The sequence below is a fragment of the Toxorhynchites rutilus genome, chromosome 3 (assembly GCF_029784135.1).
Source record: "Toxorhynchites rutilus septentrionalis strain SRP chromosome 3, ASM2978413v1, whole genome shotgun sequence".
NCBI lineage: Eukaryota > Metazoa > Arthropoda > Insecta > Diptera > Culicidae > Toxorhynchites > Toxorhynchites rutilus.
In genome coordinates, this window is record NC_073746.1 from 237,381,044 (window position 1) to 237,400,536 (window position 19,493).

A 19,493-nucleotide genomic window follows, 5' to 3' on the forward strand; every position below is an offset into this window, starting at 1 on the left:
AACTCCCTTCGGGCCCGAGGAATGCAACTCAATGTGCCGGTGAGAGATGTGTTGGCTCGGTTAGACCTTTATTACCGTTCTGATTCATATTTCGGACGCTTAAGGCATATGATGCTGAAAACAGATATAAACTTAATGCACAGGTGTTATTTGGTTGATATTTTTAATGAATTAGTTCAATATGCTTATAAGCTTTCTACTTCGGTACCTATTTGATTGAAAACATAAAAAATAATCGAATAAAACGCTTTTCAAATGAAGCGAATAAGAATCAAACTTCGGACACTGAATCAAATTTCGGACACTTTATTTTGTAATTTTTTGGACGAAAATTACATTACACTTGATTATATGCTATAGTCAACAGCGAAACACTTACCAACCAAACACAACTGTTAACGATGATGAGAACTGATGATATACGGGAGAAATTTAAATATTTATGAACGGGTAAATTCTACGTGCTCACGCTAAGCAAACGTCAAACACAAACGATAATGAGTAGTGTTGTCAGATTATGTTATAATTCAAATGTAGTTCTCATATGAAATGATAGTGAAACCAAGGGATTACTTTAAAGAAGCAATTGTTATATTAATTTTATAGTTATATCATCAGTGCATTAAGCTTTTCAAGATATTAGAACAAAGTGTCCGAAATATGATGTTGTCCAAAATATGATTCAGAACGGTACATGTCCCAAATATATGTTTTCGTCAAAGCTATCGATCTTTGTGTGATTGTCCCTACATCTTTATAACCTCCTTTCTTCCTTTGCGAGTAATTGATCCCCTTGTTATAATCAGTAGAATAAGTTGAAATGCAAATACACCATAGATATACGAATAGATTTAAGATTTAAGTTTGATCATCAACATTCTTATAATCCTTATGTTCCATGCTTTTTCTGAAAAAAATATGTCGCTCTTCTAAACTCGAGCCGACCGCGAGTAATCATTTTCCTATCTTACTAACCATAGAATTAAGAAAATTGTTTGTATATGGTTTTAAAAATATAGTTAAGAATTCGGCTCCTTAAAACTAAAACTAGTGTAACTGAGCCTGTAATAATAAACGAATTATAAAAAAGTGGTTATTTCGTTCAGTTGGTTAGGAGGTATTAACGTTCAAAATCTTGTTGGTCCGGCGTAACGGTCTTGTTTCCGAAATTTCGAACTTACACCCCAGTGTAAAAATGAAAGACGTAGTTCTACGTAGAAAACCTTTGGTAACAGTGAAAAGATTAGTAACAGTATATATAAACATTTCTTTTTCGGGCGGAAACTAAATTAAGGTACTAATAAAAGGTTCAAAAAAAGAGTTTAAGGATGGTCGGTGCATCGGATGAACGATTTTACTTGGAATTCTAAACGTTTTTCAAACATGGAAAAAGATCTCGTTTTGACTCGTTAGCTGTATCTTACGCCGGTCGGGCAGCTGCGCAATATTTTCCATCACTTGATTACTCCCGTGTAGTAGTCGATAGTATTTGCGGCGAGAGAGAAAGAGAGAGAGAGAGAGAGAGAGAGAGAGTCCACGCCGATGACGTCGGGAACGGGTATACGGCATATGAGTGCGGTCTCAGCCATCATGATCTCGTGTTCGTATCTCGCGTAATAACTGACAGCGACGATGAATGCGACGACGACGACAAAGACGGTGATGGTGGAAGAAACCACATGGAGGCATTTTTGCCTTTCACCACCACTGTATGAGATCTGTTAATCAATCTGAAACTATATTAGCGAACAAGTTGGGTAGTCGCATGGGTACCCTGGTAATGGGGTGATTTCATACATCAGAAATAGAAATTCGGAAAACATTGCCCGCGGTTGACACTGATGAGTAGGAAATAGTCAATTGGAAAAACAGTAGCAACAAGTTGCCGATGCAAGTCGGTTATCGGCACATATGACAGCTTGAGTATGTGTGATTGTCATCATTTATTAGCATCACCTTTATGTGTGTACTGTTGTTGTGTATCGCATAGCAGGAAATGTATTCACCTGATTTGGTAAATGATTCTCACGGTGATAAGCGAATTGTACCATAGCCTGGCTTCAGTTTGCGTTCACTTCACACGCAACCGTTATTTTCAACTTTCCTCTAGGAGTGTGATATCATGTTTCGAAATAAGAACGCATCAAGAGCTATTTTGAATACATTTTTATCATTTTTTTCTCATTTATTTTGTATTTTGTTCAATATATATCTTTTCGTTATATTTGCTTATTGTTTCATTCTAATTTCATATATTCTCGTATTTGTAAGCAATTTGCATCGTCCATGCATACATCTATTTACTGTTTGCTCTCTACTAGTGTCTCGATGCTAATTAATATGTTAATCCGCCTACAAATATTTCTAGGATGACTTGTTCCTGCTTCTAAGCTAGCTTGAGTTATGGTGCATATTGCGGTTTTTCAATTCGTTTCTCGTTTGAATACTAATATATGCGTTCCTGGCAGGCGAGGGACTAATTCCTATACTACTCGTATGCGCTTTCGATAAATTTTGTATTTTGTTTTTTTATTTCTCTGCGGCTCTTTGAAAATGGTATTTCGGAGGGCTCGGTCGTATATCATATCTGTTTCTTCTGAATCATTGTGGTTTTTTTTCCTGTTTTTTGGCTCCCAAAATCGATAGTTTCCATCTAGCCAACAAAAAATCTATCGAGTCTACGAAACTGACGCAAGAATAGCTTTCGCTATTTTGTTCAGTTTTTCGATTTTTGCAACTTTGTAAAGCAAAAAAAAAAATACGGTGGTGCAACGGATTCGTATAGTGCTGCGAATGTGTATGTTGATTAATTCGAACACACGGGAAACAGATTGCAGGTGAGAAAATGTTGTTTCTGATAGTCTTGGCGGGGTGGCGGTGCTTTTTTCGCATTTTATTTTTCACTAATGCTGAGCATATTTATCGTCTGCTAAATGATAATTAAAACACTGTGTGTGGTGAGATTAGGACTGCATTTTTTTATGTTTTTTCTGGTTTATACTAATACTACTAGGTTTGCTAATTTATTTTCTCCTAGATATTGGTACAAATAGTAGTTATGGCACGTTATTCGAATGATCTAGGAGCTTTTCTGAAGTTATCGTTCGGGTGTTGAGGTTGTTCACATCGAGGGGTGCATGATATGGAAAAGACGAATCGCCTGCTAAAATGTTGATCGTATTCATTCAATTGTTATTAAGTTCATTCCGTTTTGAAAGCGGATTCGAATTGTGACCATAAATATTTGCTCTACCGTGTTGGAGCCTTTATATCCCGCACCTATCAATTCGTTGGTCGTTGCGGTGACTAGAATCAACGACTTGGTTCTCCAACTAACAAATTCATCAGACTGAAATTCTAGCGACTAAGATCTGTTTTTTAACCTCAATCAATAGTTCGAAACTAAGAAATTAGTGAGCAATGAGGAATTTGTTAATGCTTCACAAGTGTAGAGTCCATCTGCAAGTTCGATGGAAAGTTGGATAATTTTGGTTTGATGGAGGATCGATAATCGAATTATTGTTTTTCCTAGTTTTTGGATTGATTTCATTTCAAGCATGCAAATATAATCTACTTCAATCTATATTATTCTTGGGAATTTATTCATGTAAACAAAATGGAAACTGGTATAATGTAATGTCATTTGAATCAAGGTTAACAATCCGTGAAATACTAGAGTACCGGCTATAAAATTGAATGGAAAGTCTCAGGTCTCAGGCAGAGAATTGCCCCCTAATTTGCGCCCCGAGTGAAGAAAGATAGCCCTAGAAGTCACCTCATTTTAGTTCCTGTTTTATAACAGAAGTGGACATGACTTCAAATTCCACTTGGTGGAAACTATAGTCACAGCATTTGCCTTCGGGAATACCGCGATAGTTAATCAATGTTCACATAAATTGATTATTGTTTACCCTGTTCGCCATCCAGAGTACCACAAGTAACACGAGCCATTTCACGTCATTGGCTGAGCAGAATAAGGAAAAATCCACTATAGACAGTTCCGACAATTATAAATACAATATTTCCCCTTATTCTGCGCTGCGAATGACGTGAGATGGTAGAAGTCAGGTCATAGTCACTTGTTCTATTCCTGTAGCCATTTGATAGGTTATTTTGTAGGAGAGCGCAAGCATGATTTACAAGCGACTCTGTGTTCGTTCGTGTATCTGTCAGTATCGTCAATGACAATAATAGTCACGCCATCCGCCTTCGATAATAATGTAACACAAGTGAACTTAACTATTTCATGTGATTAGCGGTACAGTTTGAGGAAAATGTCAGAACCAACTTTTGGTTTCGTTCGTTCGTTTACAATCGTTTACAATCGTTCACGTTTCGTGAGTAGTCTTCCAATCAGGAATCAGGCTGAGGAAGAAGATGTGACCGTCGGACCGTCGGACCACATAACCGAAGTTTGAAGAACAGAGCTCTTTGGCAGATTCCTCGAAACGCGGCAGAAAATCCCGAGGATCTGTTGATCATATAATCGATAGGAAAGTAATTAATTCCAGTATAGGTACGAGATGTGGCGAAAGAGCTGTTCACATCGGCGAACAACGTTATGCATGCCAAGGAGCGAGGGTCTGCAGACTCGTCGGAAGATGAAGCATCTAGAACAAAGTAATGAATTGACCAACTCGTTTTTTCATTACAACAGTGAAAATAAAACAGCAAAACAAGCCTGATCGGCCTTTGGCTTCGGTGAATATTTGGCTTCGGTCAAACAGTGGGATTTTACTGGATGAACTACGATTGCGTCGCTGTGGATGAATAAACGTACTGTAAAGCAGTTCCTAGGAAAAAAAATCCGGACCTCAAGCATATCAGAGCACAGCAGAGTACATCGGAAGTTTACGAAAAGAGGTCGGAGTTCCCGAAAAGTTCATAGTTTGTCAAGCAATCCGTAACTGAAAAGTGTTGCTTTGGTAACTTTATGCACAGGAGTGCTTCCAGAAGAAGTTGCGGGTTTTTTTTCTGGAGCCTTTTCTGGCATGACATGGTAAGTTGTCTCTATTCCCTGGCACTACATTTCCGCCGACTTCGAGTGCGTTTCTAGCGTTACTCTGGCAATCACGAACGTTGTGCGATGAAGTGTACTGTTCTCAGACGATATATTACAATCGTTTGAGAATCCTCACAGGGGATCAGTGTTGCCGTATGTATACATTTATCCGGAATGGTACAGATTGTTTTTTTTTGGTACAGTTGGTACAGTTTACAGATTTTTGTCTCAAAGTACAAATAGTTATCGTTTTATTATATGCTCAGTTTATTACATTGTTTTTTTTTTTGTCAGGTCCTTAAAATCATTGAAAAAGCATCCTCTAACATCCCCTGGTTTTGAAAAACAGAACAAATCGGATTTGTGAAGCACTGGGGAAGGCAGCGTTAAAGTTTGGGTGTGTTTTCATGGGCCGGAGTGGGTACTCTTGTGGAAATCGATAGGATTATGACAGACGATTTCTACATCAATACACTGCGTGACTTAAAATGGGTCTGGAAAATCAGTTTGTCTTCCGGCAAAATTATTATTCTAAACCAGGGCCCGGCATAGTCATAGTCAACTGAGGATAGTCGGCTGACTAACCGACTGACTATATCTATAGTCAGTCGGTAAATGACTTTTGGCTCTTCACGCAGTTTCTCCGCCAAAACGACTGAACAGTCAGTCGGGCGTTTAGTCGCTATCTCCCTCTACCGACTCGACTATATCATTCCATTCTTCCCAGTCAAATTGTCCTCATTGCATTTTGAAGTGACTTCCCCCAAAACGAATTCGTTCCTCTCTCTCCCATGCACGTATGGGTATGAGAACACAACAAACATAAAATCGTATAAATTGGTCTATTCTAAGTCGTGTATAAAGTGGGATAGAATCACAATCGTATATACGTCGTACATCGTGTTTGTCCTCAATCGTATAAAAAGCGATAAATCTGATTTTATTTATCACGACAGATTAGGTTGTAATTGTGTATAACAAACATCGTTATGATATGCACTATTGTAAAATTGACCTAAACGTCATCATATATGCATATCAGGTAGATGCAGTTTGAGAGTCACATAAACGTATAACGTAAACGTATCGATTTAGTACTGCGAAAAATCGTGTTACATGTCGTGGTATATCATTCAACAGTAAATCGTATTAGATCGTAATTGAGGTCATATTATGAATTTGATACATCAAGATTGTTGATGTTTATTTCAAGATGGATCTATGGTACGAAGTGCGGCTGTTTAATCACTGAGTTGGATAGGGGAGTGGTATATTCAAACAGTTCGAAAGAAATCGTTTACCTGAAGCATGAAAGAGATAGGTTAAATACAAGCACTCGAAATTCTGCATTCTCTCAATCAGTTCAATGGTGTTCAGCAGCTACTAGTACTTTTATTTAAAAATTAAACACATTGGAGTTTCAAGATGGCTGTAGAGTGGTTTTGTTGTATTAACGAATCCGGTAATATATTTCAAAGCGACTTGGTTTGTTTTCCTTTGCAAGTCTGGCAAATTGGTTTACAAATAGTATCCAATGATGTACTACGTACTGAATTGATTGAGAGAACGTTCTAAATTGTTCTCAGAAAAATGAATAAAAATTCTTTCAATTGAAATCAGTACCGTGCTACACTCTCCCGCTGTCTATTAATTTTGGCTAAAGAGTTCGTGGGTCAATATCAAGCGGGATTCGTGGGGGTTCACGCCACTATAAATTAGATATTTATGCCCGAGAAAAATCTGCAAAAATGCCGCGAGTATGATATATTAAGGTATCACATATTTATCGACTTCAAGGTAGACGCTCGAGCCAACCCGTCATATTTGTCGTCGATAACTAGGCTGACCAAATAGTTCAGGAACAAAAAATGGGACACATAAGTCAAAAGTATTAACAAATAGAAAATATTTTTGAGGAATATTATTCGGTGAATAAAACCAAACAAACAATGATTCTTGAATGCTCTTGTATTTATAAAGATAAAATATTCAGATGATGAAAGGACTTTGCGAATGAGATTATGAATTTTGAATTTTAATCATAAAATTTGTCACATTCTAGATAAAAGTTCTGTTCGCTTCATATCTTTCATGGCTCCAACATTGAGTCGTGACTTTTCCGTTGTCCAATATTATAGAATTTTTTTTCAGACCAGGCAGACAAACACAAAGTGGAATCAAAAAAATTACGAGTTGCTGACGTTAAAGAAATATGTTTTCAATTTCTAAAAATATTTGCACCCAAAGATTTGTAACCGGCGCGGATTCTTTGTTCTACCTTTTTATCTTACCTATATATATATAAATGGATTTCTGTCTGTCTGTCTGATTCTTATGGACTCGGAAACTACTGAACCGATCGACATGAAAATTGGTATGTAGGGGTTTTTGGGGTCGGGGAAGGTTCTTATGATATTTCCAGATCCCTCCCCCCTCTCTGAGGGGGGGGGGACGGCTGTCATACAAATGAAACACAAATTTCTTCATTACTAGAGAGTTAAACAAGCAAACGAAACCAAATTTGGCATGTGGAGGTTTTAGGGTGCAATAAATGTTTTTACGGTGGTTAGACACTCCACCCCCTCTATAAGGGGTGGCTGCCATACAAATGAAACACAAATTTCTGCATAACTCGAAAATGGAGCCAAATTTGGAATGTGAATATTTTGGGGGCACGAAACGTTTCTATGGTGAATAGACACTTCTCCCCCTTCTATAAGGGGAGAAGGGGGAAGGGGTCTGTCTTTATTCTATCATATTTTCTGTATCAAACATTTATTCCATGTAACGGAGAAACATGTTATTTGCAAGTGGTTGAAAAATCTTTAACGAGAATTGTGTCTAAAAATAATCTGATATTATAATGATGAGTTTTGCTAGAAGTACTAGGCATTTTTTAGTAAAAGGTAAATTCAACGGGGTCGATTAGGAGATCGATCAATGAACAGTTCTGCGATTGGACTCATGAACTTGCGCTTAGTAAGAAAACGTGAATGTTTGAAGGTATTGATAACAAAAAACAAATTTTGGGTGGGACGAAGTTTTTTTTTTTTTTTTAAATCGTTTATTTTTACAGGCTCAGTTACATAGGTTTAAAGGAGCCGAACTCCTTGGGACGAAGTTTGCCGGGTCAGCTAGTCTATAAATAAAAATGGAAGGCCACATGTGTTGGTAAGCGCAAAACCCGAGGAAGGAATGGTTCAATTTGAGTTATCTATATTTCGTTGTATTCGTCTCTTCCCGTATATCAATATAGCGGAGAGAAAAATCGGAAAATTCGGAAAATTGAATCCCCATATTTTTTAAGCGTTGTTAGTTCATTTGATGTTGGCGCTAACGAAATTGATTTTTGTTCGAAAGTGGAAGAAGATTTTCAGACGGAATAACGCATTTCTATATCTTCTATCTATATAAACAAAAATGAAAAGTCAAATGTGTTGGTGTGCCCTAAATCCGAGGAAGGAATGGTCCGATTTCAGCTGTCTTTATTTTGTAATATTCTCTGTATCAAACATGTATTCCATGCAACGGAGAAACATGTTATTCCCAAATGCTTGAAAAATCTTGAACGAGAATTGTGTCTGAAAATAATTTAATATTATAAGGACGAATTTTGTCTCTGATCATTTGGACTTTAATACAATCTATTCGTACTGTTTTGTACTGTATCGTTAAAGTTCTCCATAGTTTTGAAAAATATAGTCTCCTATATTTTACAAGGAACAACTACACTTTTGGAGCAATTTGCACCTCACTTATTAAAAACAATTCCTTCTATGTTAAAGAATTTCAAAGAAGTAATCAAAATTAACAGCAACTTTTTGCCACTCCTTTTCAACAAGCCCAATTAATTTTTGAGAGGCCAATAATCTCTGGTAATGAGCAACCATAGTTCGAAGGACCAAAAGGACGTAAACCCGATTCTAGTAACCCGGATTTGATCAGAAAGTCGTGAATTATATTCGTAAGCATCGATCTGCCGTTGTTTGTGACTAGACCAAGAAATTCGAACGATCCAGCGGAAGTAGAAGGGACATGGTTTGTGAACATACAAGAAGCAAAATGTACCCAAACAAACTTCAGAACAGCACCAACGTGGTGAAACGAGGACTCGAAAGTTCTATGAGCGTATTCTGGATAGTCCTAAAGTGCTAGTCTGCGAAGCCATTTGCACATGTGGGTTGCGATATTCTACTTTTCTCACGAAAGGGACTATACATTCTCAAATTTATTTGGACGGGATCAGGAAACTTAGACATCGTATGAAGTTCACTACATTCAAGTCCGGTAGCGGACATTCACAATTAAATATGAATGGGCAAGGAATACCCTCAAGTGCTTGGAGTTTGCGAGCAATTGATGGGACGGTATAGGAGAACGGAGTACTGAGAGCTAGTGCAACTCCGCGGAGAACCTAACTTCCAGAATGTTACTTAATCAGCACAATTGCAATATTTGTATCGAATTTAACGGCGATAAGGCGGATAGGTGAGTGAGTTATGTGTCGTGACCAGATAGGGCAATTGGACCATCTTCATTGCGAAGTGTTGTGAAGAAGATCTCTTTTTATGGATATAGAAACACTGTAAATTGAAAGAAGATATTGTTTTATCATAATACAACTATTAAACGAATTAAAATGTATTTCTAATATTGATTTCACTTTTGTTGATGATGTCGTATATTATTGGAGGAAGCACCCCTCGATGAACATAACCTGTTCGATGATGTGTGTTGCACATGCAGATCATTGAACCTTCTCTCGTGTTGGCCGTGTAGATCTCACCCCAACTCACGATTTTTTTTCGTGGAAGTTGCTCTTTTCTCGTAGTGATGAATGTTGCTAGCTTTCGCAGTGGTGTAGTATAAATTTACGAAATGAGATTTTCGGTCAGCTTGGGACGCTTCTTTCCTACGTGATTGTTTTAACATAAAGTTTAAATTAACAAAAGAAATAACTAAATAAGTTATTAATGACTAGAAGAATTAGATTGTTTTCACCTTTTCAGTTTGTTTTTTTTTGTCGTTGTGACAGTGAAATAACACAATGCATACACGAACGGAGCAGCGGGATATCTGCGCGAAGGCGGTGGAAGCGGTGGTGGCGAGTGATTTGCGATTGTTCCGGGTTTTTGTTCGCTTGATGTTGGTAGTTTGTTTTGTTTTCTGTATCTGTAGACATCCGTACTGATTTACAATCATTACAATCATGTGTTTGAATGTCAAGGATGCATTAGTTGTCATTGGTACCTAGACTTTTCACAATGCTAAAAATCTACTGCTACTAATCACCAGAGTGTTTGATTTTACTGTTGAATGACTTAGGATAAGTAATATTGTTTCATGTTTCGATTATTGTTCTGCTCGCTTCAACTGTTTTCATGTAGGCTCGTAGTTTTTCCCAAGCGACTTTATTGGTACCTTATCTTGTATAAGTTGCAGATTCATAAAATCTATTAAAAAAGTTTTCTTGTTTTTTGTTTATCTTTTCAAACATCCATCTTACTATATTTATAAAATATAATACACAAATGGTATCTTACAAGTTAGTTTTTTCCCCTCTATAGTGGAGCTTTTTAATTTTAGCTTGTTTGCTGAGAAATCTTCATTTACTTATTGTTTTAATGTGTTTGACGTTGTTATGCATTTTTTTCTTTCTCTCTGTTGTAATTTTCAATATTCGGCCTAAGCTTGTGCTATTTGTATGTTTGTTTCTAATGTGTGTTTGTGTATGTAGTGATCATCAGTCTTTCTATTTCCGTAATTCGAGGCTTTCCCATGAAGGGGAAGGTTCGACTGTAACCAGAAGATTTGGAGTGTTTTGTTCTGCCAATCAATAATAAAAATAATGTAAATTTGTTCAAAGAAATACTCCAGCTGGAATAGTGGAAATATTGTTAACATATTAATGTAAGGCTATTGAGATTAACTGCATAAATTGCTAGAGATTAAACGGCAAAAACACCAAGCCTGTGTTTCACGTTGTTCTCTCAATTATATGCCTTGGAAAATGTGCTGCACAACACAACAACATGAACTCTTCCCACTTTTCTAGCTATGTGAGTAATAGTTTTTGCTATGAATGTTCCCAAAAGTACAATTTACATGTTTTCGAAGACCGACTACGTGTCTGCGTGTTGTGTGAGAAATGAAGTGATGAACATTGATTCCTGTAAATGTGATGTACAATAAATTATGAGAATCTTAAATTAAAATACTTTCTTGCTTCAATCCTAATATCCTAATATTTACAAAACGCCACAGATTATAATGCAATTGAAAATCCTACCTATCGTGAGCTAATAATATCGTCATGGAAATCATAATTTCAACCAATCGATTGCGCAAAACAATGGATTTCTGTGTCCGGCAGCATATGTGATCGATTGATTTATCTCAATATAGTTCAGCAATGGGATTGAACAAGACGTTAAAAAGAAGAGTAACTTGTTTTTAAGACCGTTCTTTAAACTAAAAATAGTCGAGCATTCAATCCAAACTTTCTTCTCGCTGGTATGTTCAACCATTCGCACAACTTTTTTTTTCTCTAATAAATAAGTACAATCCTCCTAAAATCTCTCAGCAAGTCTAATGGAAAGGAAATCTCGACTATCGAAAATTGAAAAAAAAGTATCTCCTGAGCTGATTGCGTTGATTATTTGCATCATTATTATACCTTTATAGCATACTATACTCTTCACTGGTCAATAGTTGTACTTACTGCTAGCAGCTGCCAGAAGGGAAGAATGGGTGTGAAACAGTTTGTCCAAAAATATAACAGCCTTCTAAATTTTTTAGTTCAGTTTCCTACGATTCGCGAATTCAACACTAAAAGTAATCAGTCTATCAAATTTCCATGTGGTTGTGTTCTCTATTATTCTTTTTATCTTGTTTCGTTCTCTGCTCCAAAACCACAAAATGGTTGAGAATGGGTGGGTGGGAGAATTGTTTTCTAGCGTTGGTGTGATCATAGATATAGCAGACCGGTGGCTCCGATGGAGGCTGCGCCGAAAGCGACGAACAGAGAGCTAAGGCTAAGTATGCTAAACGACACGAGGAAGCGGCCACGAGACTGTTCAACTACCGAGCCGCTAGAGATGGAGATGGAGGGAGAAGGAGACCTACTGCCAGACCCGAGCTCATCGTGCCAAGGCGAAGCGGACGGATAGACACAGGGAGCAAGTCCTGCAAGGAGAAGAAAAAAAGAAAGAAGAGACAACCCCCCCGCGGGAGATGGAAAACGGTGGTCATTAAGTGTGAGTGCGTGAAATGATGGATTGTGGGGTTACAACTTATGCGTAACAACATACCGCTAGAATATGGCTAGAATATGGGATACCAATTCGTGGGCTTCTGGCCACATTAGTTGGGATGAAGGAATTTCCATGTGTATCAATGGTTTTTTTTCCAGGTGTATGAAGAAGTACGATGATTCATACTCTGATCATGCAATTAGTTAGTGGGTTAAAGCTTGTTAGTAAGTAGGTTGAAACCATTGTCAGTTGCCAGTCATTCGGTATCTTTATATCGGTAGATCACATGGTTAATATTCTTGCCATGCTTGCAGAAGGTGGAATTGATTTTGTTTGCGCGATATGCCGTGAACATTTACGGGATCTAGAAGTAAAGCTGTCAACTGTTGTCTGAAAAATATGACATACGACATTTTTTATGAGTGCAATTTATCCTGGGAAACATTGAATTCGATCTCATAGTTAGATCGACTAAATGTACTAAAGTTGTCAATAATTATTTTCGAATGACCTATGCTTCAATAAGAGTACTTCCGTGATCGAGTGGTTAGCGTCACACATTATCATGCCGAGGGTTCGGGCTCGGGGTGTGGGATCGCGTATGCTAGAGCCTGCCACACAGAAAACATTCAAGGCGTGTTATTTGGCATAAGACATCTCAATTACTCATAATAATAACACAAGTAATGCTAACATTTGAGAGGGTGAAAGTTCCACCGGGAACGTTTGTGCCATTCAGGCGGATGCTTCGACAAATCTAGAATAATGCAAAGAAGAACTAGTTTTTGCTCCACGTCTGTCAATTTTTGATTCAATATTTACACTTGGTGAAATATAGTCAGTACAGTGTTCTAGAATCATAGTTTCGATTTTTAAACTGAAGATGCGTATTTAGATCCTTAAATCCAGATCATAATCGTGCCCAAGAATTCAGTCACCAAAATCAGAGCTTTAAATTTCAGATTCTTAACCAGTTTTCTGTTTGGGATTCTTGGTGTAAGATTTCGAGCTTTACTTAATATGGTGGGGCTTAAAAATCATTTTTCTGATTTGAGGTTCCAACTGCAAACTTCATATGTTTATTCCAATATATTATCCCAGATTTAAAATTCAAGTTTATGGATGGCATATCGGGATTTCAAATTCTATTCAGTAAGCAGTGTCCAGATTTACCAAGTTACTTGTTTAAATTACAGTTATTTTATTATTGATCTAGTTCTAACATTTAGACTTGGAATATTTGAATTCAGAAATCAGATCAAGATTCCGAATTTAAATCACAGAAGTTGGAAGGAAAGAAGAGTGGAAGACTGAAAATGGTCGCTCAGGTTAGCCAACAAGTGCTCAAAATATTATGAGTGGTATTCGAAGAAAAGTTCGAGTTTTTTTTTTTTTTAAAATCGGAATAATTTATTCGATATTTGTAATAAACTTCCTTGGTTCTGAGTACTCAAAATTTTTATTTCATTTCACCATGTTCCGAGATAGATCCGTTTTTTGCGTCCAGATACTAAATGACCCAAGCTTTAGAATCTTACGGTGGTACTGGATCGTATTGCATCAGCACATGTCTGAATTAGAACCAGAACATGTGTCAGCAAGCAACATATCACTTAATACTTTGAATCTAGGAGTAATATTGGATATGAATTCATTACCGTAGGTCACTTTACCCAAAAACAGCTCCAGTTCCGCTGGCGAAGCCAAACGTGGTCCAATGTAGCGGTGAGAACTAGCAGAAGCTCGTCGAAATTTCTTGCGAAGACGATGATGTCGTCGTAGAAGCAGGCTACCTGATTCAAACCTTGTGTAAACTTAGTCGGTTTTCGGATTCTGGCCAATCTTTACTATTGGCCCACAACTTCCCGGACTCACTTCCCGATAACCAACCAGTGGAATAGACGCCTTGTCCAAGTTTCGGTTGTCCGATAAAAGAGGTCTTGCACGGATGCTTGCTCTTCAACTACTGTCCTTTATTCTGCATGATAGAGTAATTATTTCTACCTCGATTTAGTGTAAGTAATATTTGGCCACCTTGTTGTCCGGTTGCTTGTTACCAACTTCCACAATTATTTTACAACCGGACACCCAGGACCACCTGATTTTATATTACATATAATTAATTTACCATGTAATTTATAAAAATTTAAAAATCATCAAAATAAGTTAGATCATTTTTGAATTCTAATTTTCACTGCCTGCCGACTCATCATCCGTCGCGCTCCTGTTCAAGAGTCTCAATTGACACCAACGCTTAATTCGATCTGTTTCGTTCTTTCGTCGTTCTCTCTCGTCGAGATTCGTAAAGGTTCGGTTGACCGGCTCTTTGTGGCGTTTGTCAGAATACCGCTCTTGCAGTTGCTGTCTCCTTTCGATCGCTCTCGTCACTCGCTGTCGTAGTTCAGAAGCCATGTTATCTGTTTCGTCTTGCAGTGTCAGAATTTTGGTGTAAATCACGTGACTGAGAAGACAGCACCACACTTACTCTTACACTTGGAGTAAGGTTTGTGGTGGAACTCGGCATTTTATTTATCGATCACTGAATCTTCGGAATCTGCTCTCTTTTCACCAACCATACAACAAAATGCATCGAGCACTGTTTTGTTCGCTCTCTCAACCTGTCCGTTCGATCTCGGCGATCTGTATGGAGTTCAAAATCACGGTTTGGTTCAAACAACACTAAGGCTAAGGTTACTTTGGATAGGAGTACGCACGAAAATTTGATTGAACGAATAGAAACAAACAATTTTGTTCGATAGAAACAGACGAATTCGAACGAAGCAAGGGGGAAGCAATGTAACCACACCAATACAACTCAATGTGGTTGTTTACTTTCACTATTGCATACAATTCGTACGATCACTTCTCTGCATCCAGTGTCACCGCCGCCTAATACTGGTCGCTCACTGAGTTCGTTTTTCAGCCTTTCGAACGCTTCAGTCTGATCCCATTTCCACTTAAACTTGGCATCTTTTGCCAACAGCGAGGATTATGGAACAGCAACCACACTTAACTGTGGAATAAATCTTCGGAAAAAACGGCCAATCTGAGAAATTGTTGTACTTGCAGCACACCTTTCGGCACGGTTCCTGAACGGCTTGTGTTTTAATGGCACCAGGTCGGATTCCGTTCTTTGACACTTCGGAATCCAGACTTTGAAGAAATCGCACTCTTTAACATTAATGGTAAATTCAATCTCCTTAAGTACTCCGAGTATTTTTTTGAATTTACTCAAAAATTCGTTCACGCCTTTCTTACCAAATTACCAAATCGTCAATATGGGCAACGATTCCTTCCTCCTGCAACTTCGCTGTTAGATGATTCATAAATCGCTGAAATACTGAGCAACCGTTTGCTAATCAAAACGTTGAAAATGGTAATGGCCGTCACGGGTGAAAAACGCGGTACACTCTCGGATCCACCGTAAAAAGCTGCCCCACTGAGCTTATTGAGACACTACTCTATATCGGGCAAAAGATAGCGGTCTTTAACTGTCTTTTTATTCAACAGTCGATAATCCACTGCCATACGAAACGTTCCATCCTTTTTCGGTACCATCACTACTCGGCTTCTGTAGGGTGAGTTAGATTCGGTGAAAATACCTGTAAACTTTATCTCGTATTTTCTCGGCCGTACTTCCACAACCATCTGATTATGAACTGTGCTTTGCTCCTCAATCAAGCGAAACTCCACCTTGCTTTTACGGTTCACCATCATAATCCCATCCGAGTTTATCATATCTCGACCTAGAATAAGTGCCGTGCTTTGAGCCCAATTTGGAACTACGTTCAGCTTTACTGGTACTTCAATTTCATCGAGTCTCACCACCGTTTTTATAACTTGATCCACATTTACATTCTTCCCCCCAAAGCCCACTAATGTCGGGTTGGTAGTTTCATTCTTATCAGCTTTACACTCGAACCGACTATGAATCGTGGACACGACTCGCACGAAGTTGTTTCCTTCGTCCATTTTTTGCATTCGTTATGATCCGGTCTTCTGTGGCTTCGGATTCGGACAACTTTTCGGCATATGACCACTAACACCACAATTGTAGCAGCATCTCTCAGGAACCGTCGGAACTCTCGTCAACTTCGCCGAAAACAGCGCCCATGTGGCTACTTCATTTTGCACACCAGCTCACCATAACTTAGCGGACCCTTCCAAATTCAGACTAAGTCATTGTACCAAGTCAACTTAAGAAGCAGGCTTCTCGGGAAATTCGAGCTGATATTTGGATGATTGATCAAACTTCGACTTTCCTGATTGCTAGCCTTTGGATACGTGGCCCTTCTTGTTTCAGGTGTTACACAGGACGTCCCGAAAATAACATTAGATATAACAGCATTATTTGGGTAAGTCTTGTTCGCTGTCTGTCGTCTGAGGATCCCCTTGATTATCATGCTTATCATGATTATAATGCTGGTTCCGGTAAGAGGGAGACGATCGACGACGAGGATGGGGATAGTTTTTCGATGCGTCGATTGTAGGCCTGTGCTGAAATCTCGCGCCGTATTCTGGGTTGCTTCCAGAGTGTGCGTGATGTCGAATGTTGTGTTGAATGTCTTTGCGACCAGGGCAGAAGTTGTTCGATCAACATCTACTGTCTAGACCAGAGATTCTCAAACCCTCTTTTCCAGAATGAAGGGATACCATCGATCCCAACAGCTAAATTTCTTTAAAAAAATTGTCTTCATCTCATTCAGAAAATTTACTTTCCCATTCAAAAACTTTCTCATCAATAAATAGACATAACATTCAGTAAATGTAGTTAATATGTTGAATGTTTCAGCCTGACTTGGCGTGGCGTTGGTCATCTGAATTTGAAAATGTTTGGTTCGGTTATGAGCGTCTGAAAAATTGTGCACCGAATATAATCTTAAGGTTCTTCTCAATTATTGATTATTTTGGGCATGATTTCGACAAATCTATGCCAAGAAAAAAATCACCACAGAAAATACGTTTTCTTGACAGTGATGTCATTGTTTTTGATAAGATGTGTTGAAGAACGGGGAATATTGTTAAATAATTGAATTGAAGTTATCAGAGAGAAATGTCGAACCCCAGGGACTAGAACTATCAATTGATTGATGCTTCCGATCAATGGTTCTCAAGGTATTATGAGGTAATTAAATGATATCTATAAAAAATGTCCTAACAGCAAGCGAATTTGACAATGCGGATGAATAGTTTCATGCAAATCCGGAAGAAAATTCATGAAGTGAGCAATATATCGATTAATCTTCAAACTGACAGCGTCGGTTTTCGAGCAAGGAAATACCCTCTCAATCGCACCAATGAATGTATGAATACCCGTTACATGTTATGCTACAATATTGATGCTTCCAGTGAAACTTGTTTGAGGATTATACAATGAGGCCAACCACTCACATGCGTTAGTCACACCATCGGATCTCTCACGTGGGATTTTTTTTCTATATGTTCTGCAAACTTTTGTACACGGTCTACTATATCTATGATCCAAAAACGGTAAAACTAAGGTAGTAAAAAAGGTAATGAAAATTTACAAGGAACGAGCAGCTCATGAATGAGAGAATATGGTTTGGGTTTTCGTTTCACATTCTCTTGGCGATAACGGGCGCGTTTTGTTCAAAAGTTTCAGAAATCCATATCATCCAAATCTTCCTCATCCACAAAATTCAAAGATTGATCAGTGAGATTGGGGTTACCTTCGTCGAGTTCATCCTCCTCGATGATTTCGGTAGATGTCTGCACCAGGTCGTCCATATCCAATTCGGATTCGAGGTCGTCCTCCGACTGCGAGGTGTCGTCGAAGCCCAACAGCGTAGACGAAGGCATCGGCGTCGTCGTCGTCGTCGTCGTGGTCGTCGATGTTGTCGTCGTGGTTGTTGATCTCATCGTTGTTGTCTTCCAGGGGGTTGTTGTTTTCACCTTACCCCTGAAGGCTGATGGCACTGTGCTACTACTGCTACTACCGCTAATACTACTACTACTACTACTACTGTTACCGTTCTGCTGTTGTTTGGCTTTCTTGTTGACGTTAGGACCCCCGCCACCACCCCCACCGGGTCCCTTCTTGGGTTTCTTATTATGTACATTTGGAGTATTCTTGTTGTTGACTTTCTTTGCCGCTTTCTTCTTCGAACCCGTTCCTGCTGCCGAAGCTACTACATTTGGTACATTCGCTGAAGTTGTGCTTGCGCGGTTACTACTACTGCTAAGGCTTACACTATTTGCACTATTGGGGCTACTTCCACTAATACTACTAACACTAACACATTCCCGTTCGTCTGAGCTACATTTTTGACTCCTCGCATGCCCTGGGGGCCGCTTCCTACCACTATTTGTACCTACACTACCACCACCTAGCGGCCGAAAGCAGTGCTCTCCTGCGGGTTCGTCCTCCCGGCATTTCCGTCGTTTTTTCTTCTTCTTTTTCAAATTGTCCTTACTATCCTTGTCCTTGTTCCCACCTGCCCCCACATGCGGAGCTGCTTCCTTGGGTTCCCCAGTGGCAGCCGCAGCAATGTGGCTAATTGGACCAATTTTGGCAGAACCACACCCTGGCAACGGTCGCATCTCTTTCTCCGTGAGATCCTGCAGAGCTCGACCCGTTTCGCAGAGCTGTTTCAGTCCATGGCGGACGTGGTTTGCGCCGAATAGTCTCGAGATTAATCGCTCCACGCGATCATGAGCTACGGTTTGGGTAAGCGCTTTCGTATACGTGGCAAGTTTGCCCAGCGATCGGTTCACAGGAATTTGGATTTTGCGAGGCTGACCGGTCTTATTCAGCGCCAGATACAACGTCCGGCGTGCGTTCGAGTGCTGCGTCGAGCTGTACGTGTTGTAGTGGTGCTGCTCCATCTGCTCGTTGAATACGCAGTCGTCGGTGAAGTCTTTCTGTGGAGGGAGGAAAGATCAAATCAATGTATTAGAAAACACATCGTAATCTTGCGAATAGGTGTGAAGTTCAAGGTGTGATATTTGAGTCTGACTGTCGCTCGGCATATATGTATAAACTCATTTTCTGCGAAGAGAGTTAAATAATCGTGGAACGTTGATCGAGAAATATGAAGTTGGGAGCGGCAATCGATTCGACATTTCGATGTCATATAGCTCACTAGGGCTATATCACATTTATCGTACTCTGTTCCTAGTTGTATAAGGAATTTATATATTAGTTTATATCTTGAAGATAGATTAATTAATGATTTTATTTTTGTTTTCATACAGAACCATAAAAACATTTATTTACG

At 38.9% G+C, this 19,493-nt stretch overlaps 1 protein-coding gene across 3 annotated transcripts in view; it reads right to left on the minus strand.

Annotated features, from left to right (window-relative positions):
* Positions 1 to 2,184: 2,184 nt before the first annotated feature.
* The window catches only part of LOC129777044 (uncharacterized), a 187,473-nt gene continuing 170,164 nt past the window's right edge, over positions 2,185 to 19,493 (minus strand). The window contains exons 4-5 of one of the 3 annotated variants that reach the window (XM_055783094.1): positions 17,946 to 19,137; positions 2,185 to 11,830 (exon numbers count right to left, since the gene is read on the minus strand). In XM_055783094.1, coding sequence (XP_055639069.1) covers positions 11,802 to 11,830; positions 17,946 to 19,137 — 1,221 coding nt within the window. In that variant the 3' untranslated portion in view covers positions 2,185 to 11,801. Of the gene's footprint in view, positions 19,138 to 19,493 lie in introns of all 3 variants that reach the window. The other 2 variants (XM_055783092.1, XM_055783093.1) reach the window with 2 other exon arrangements.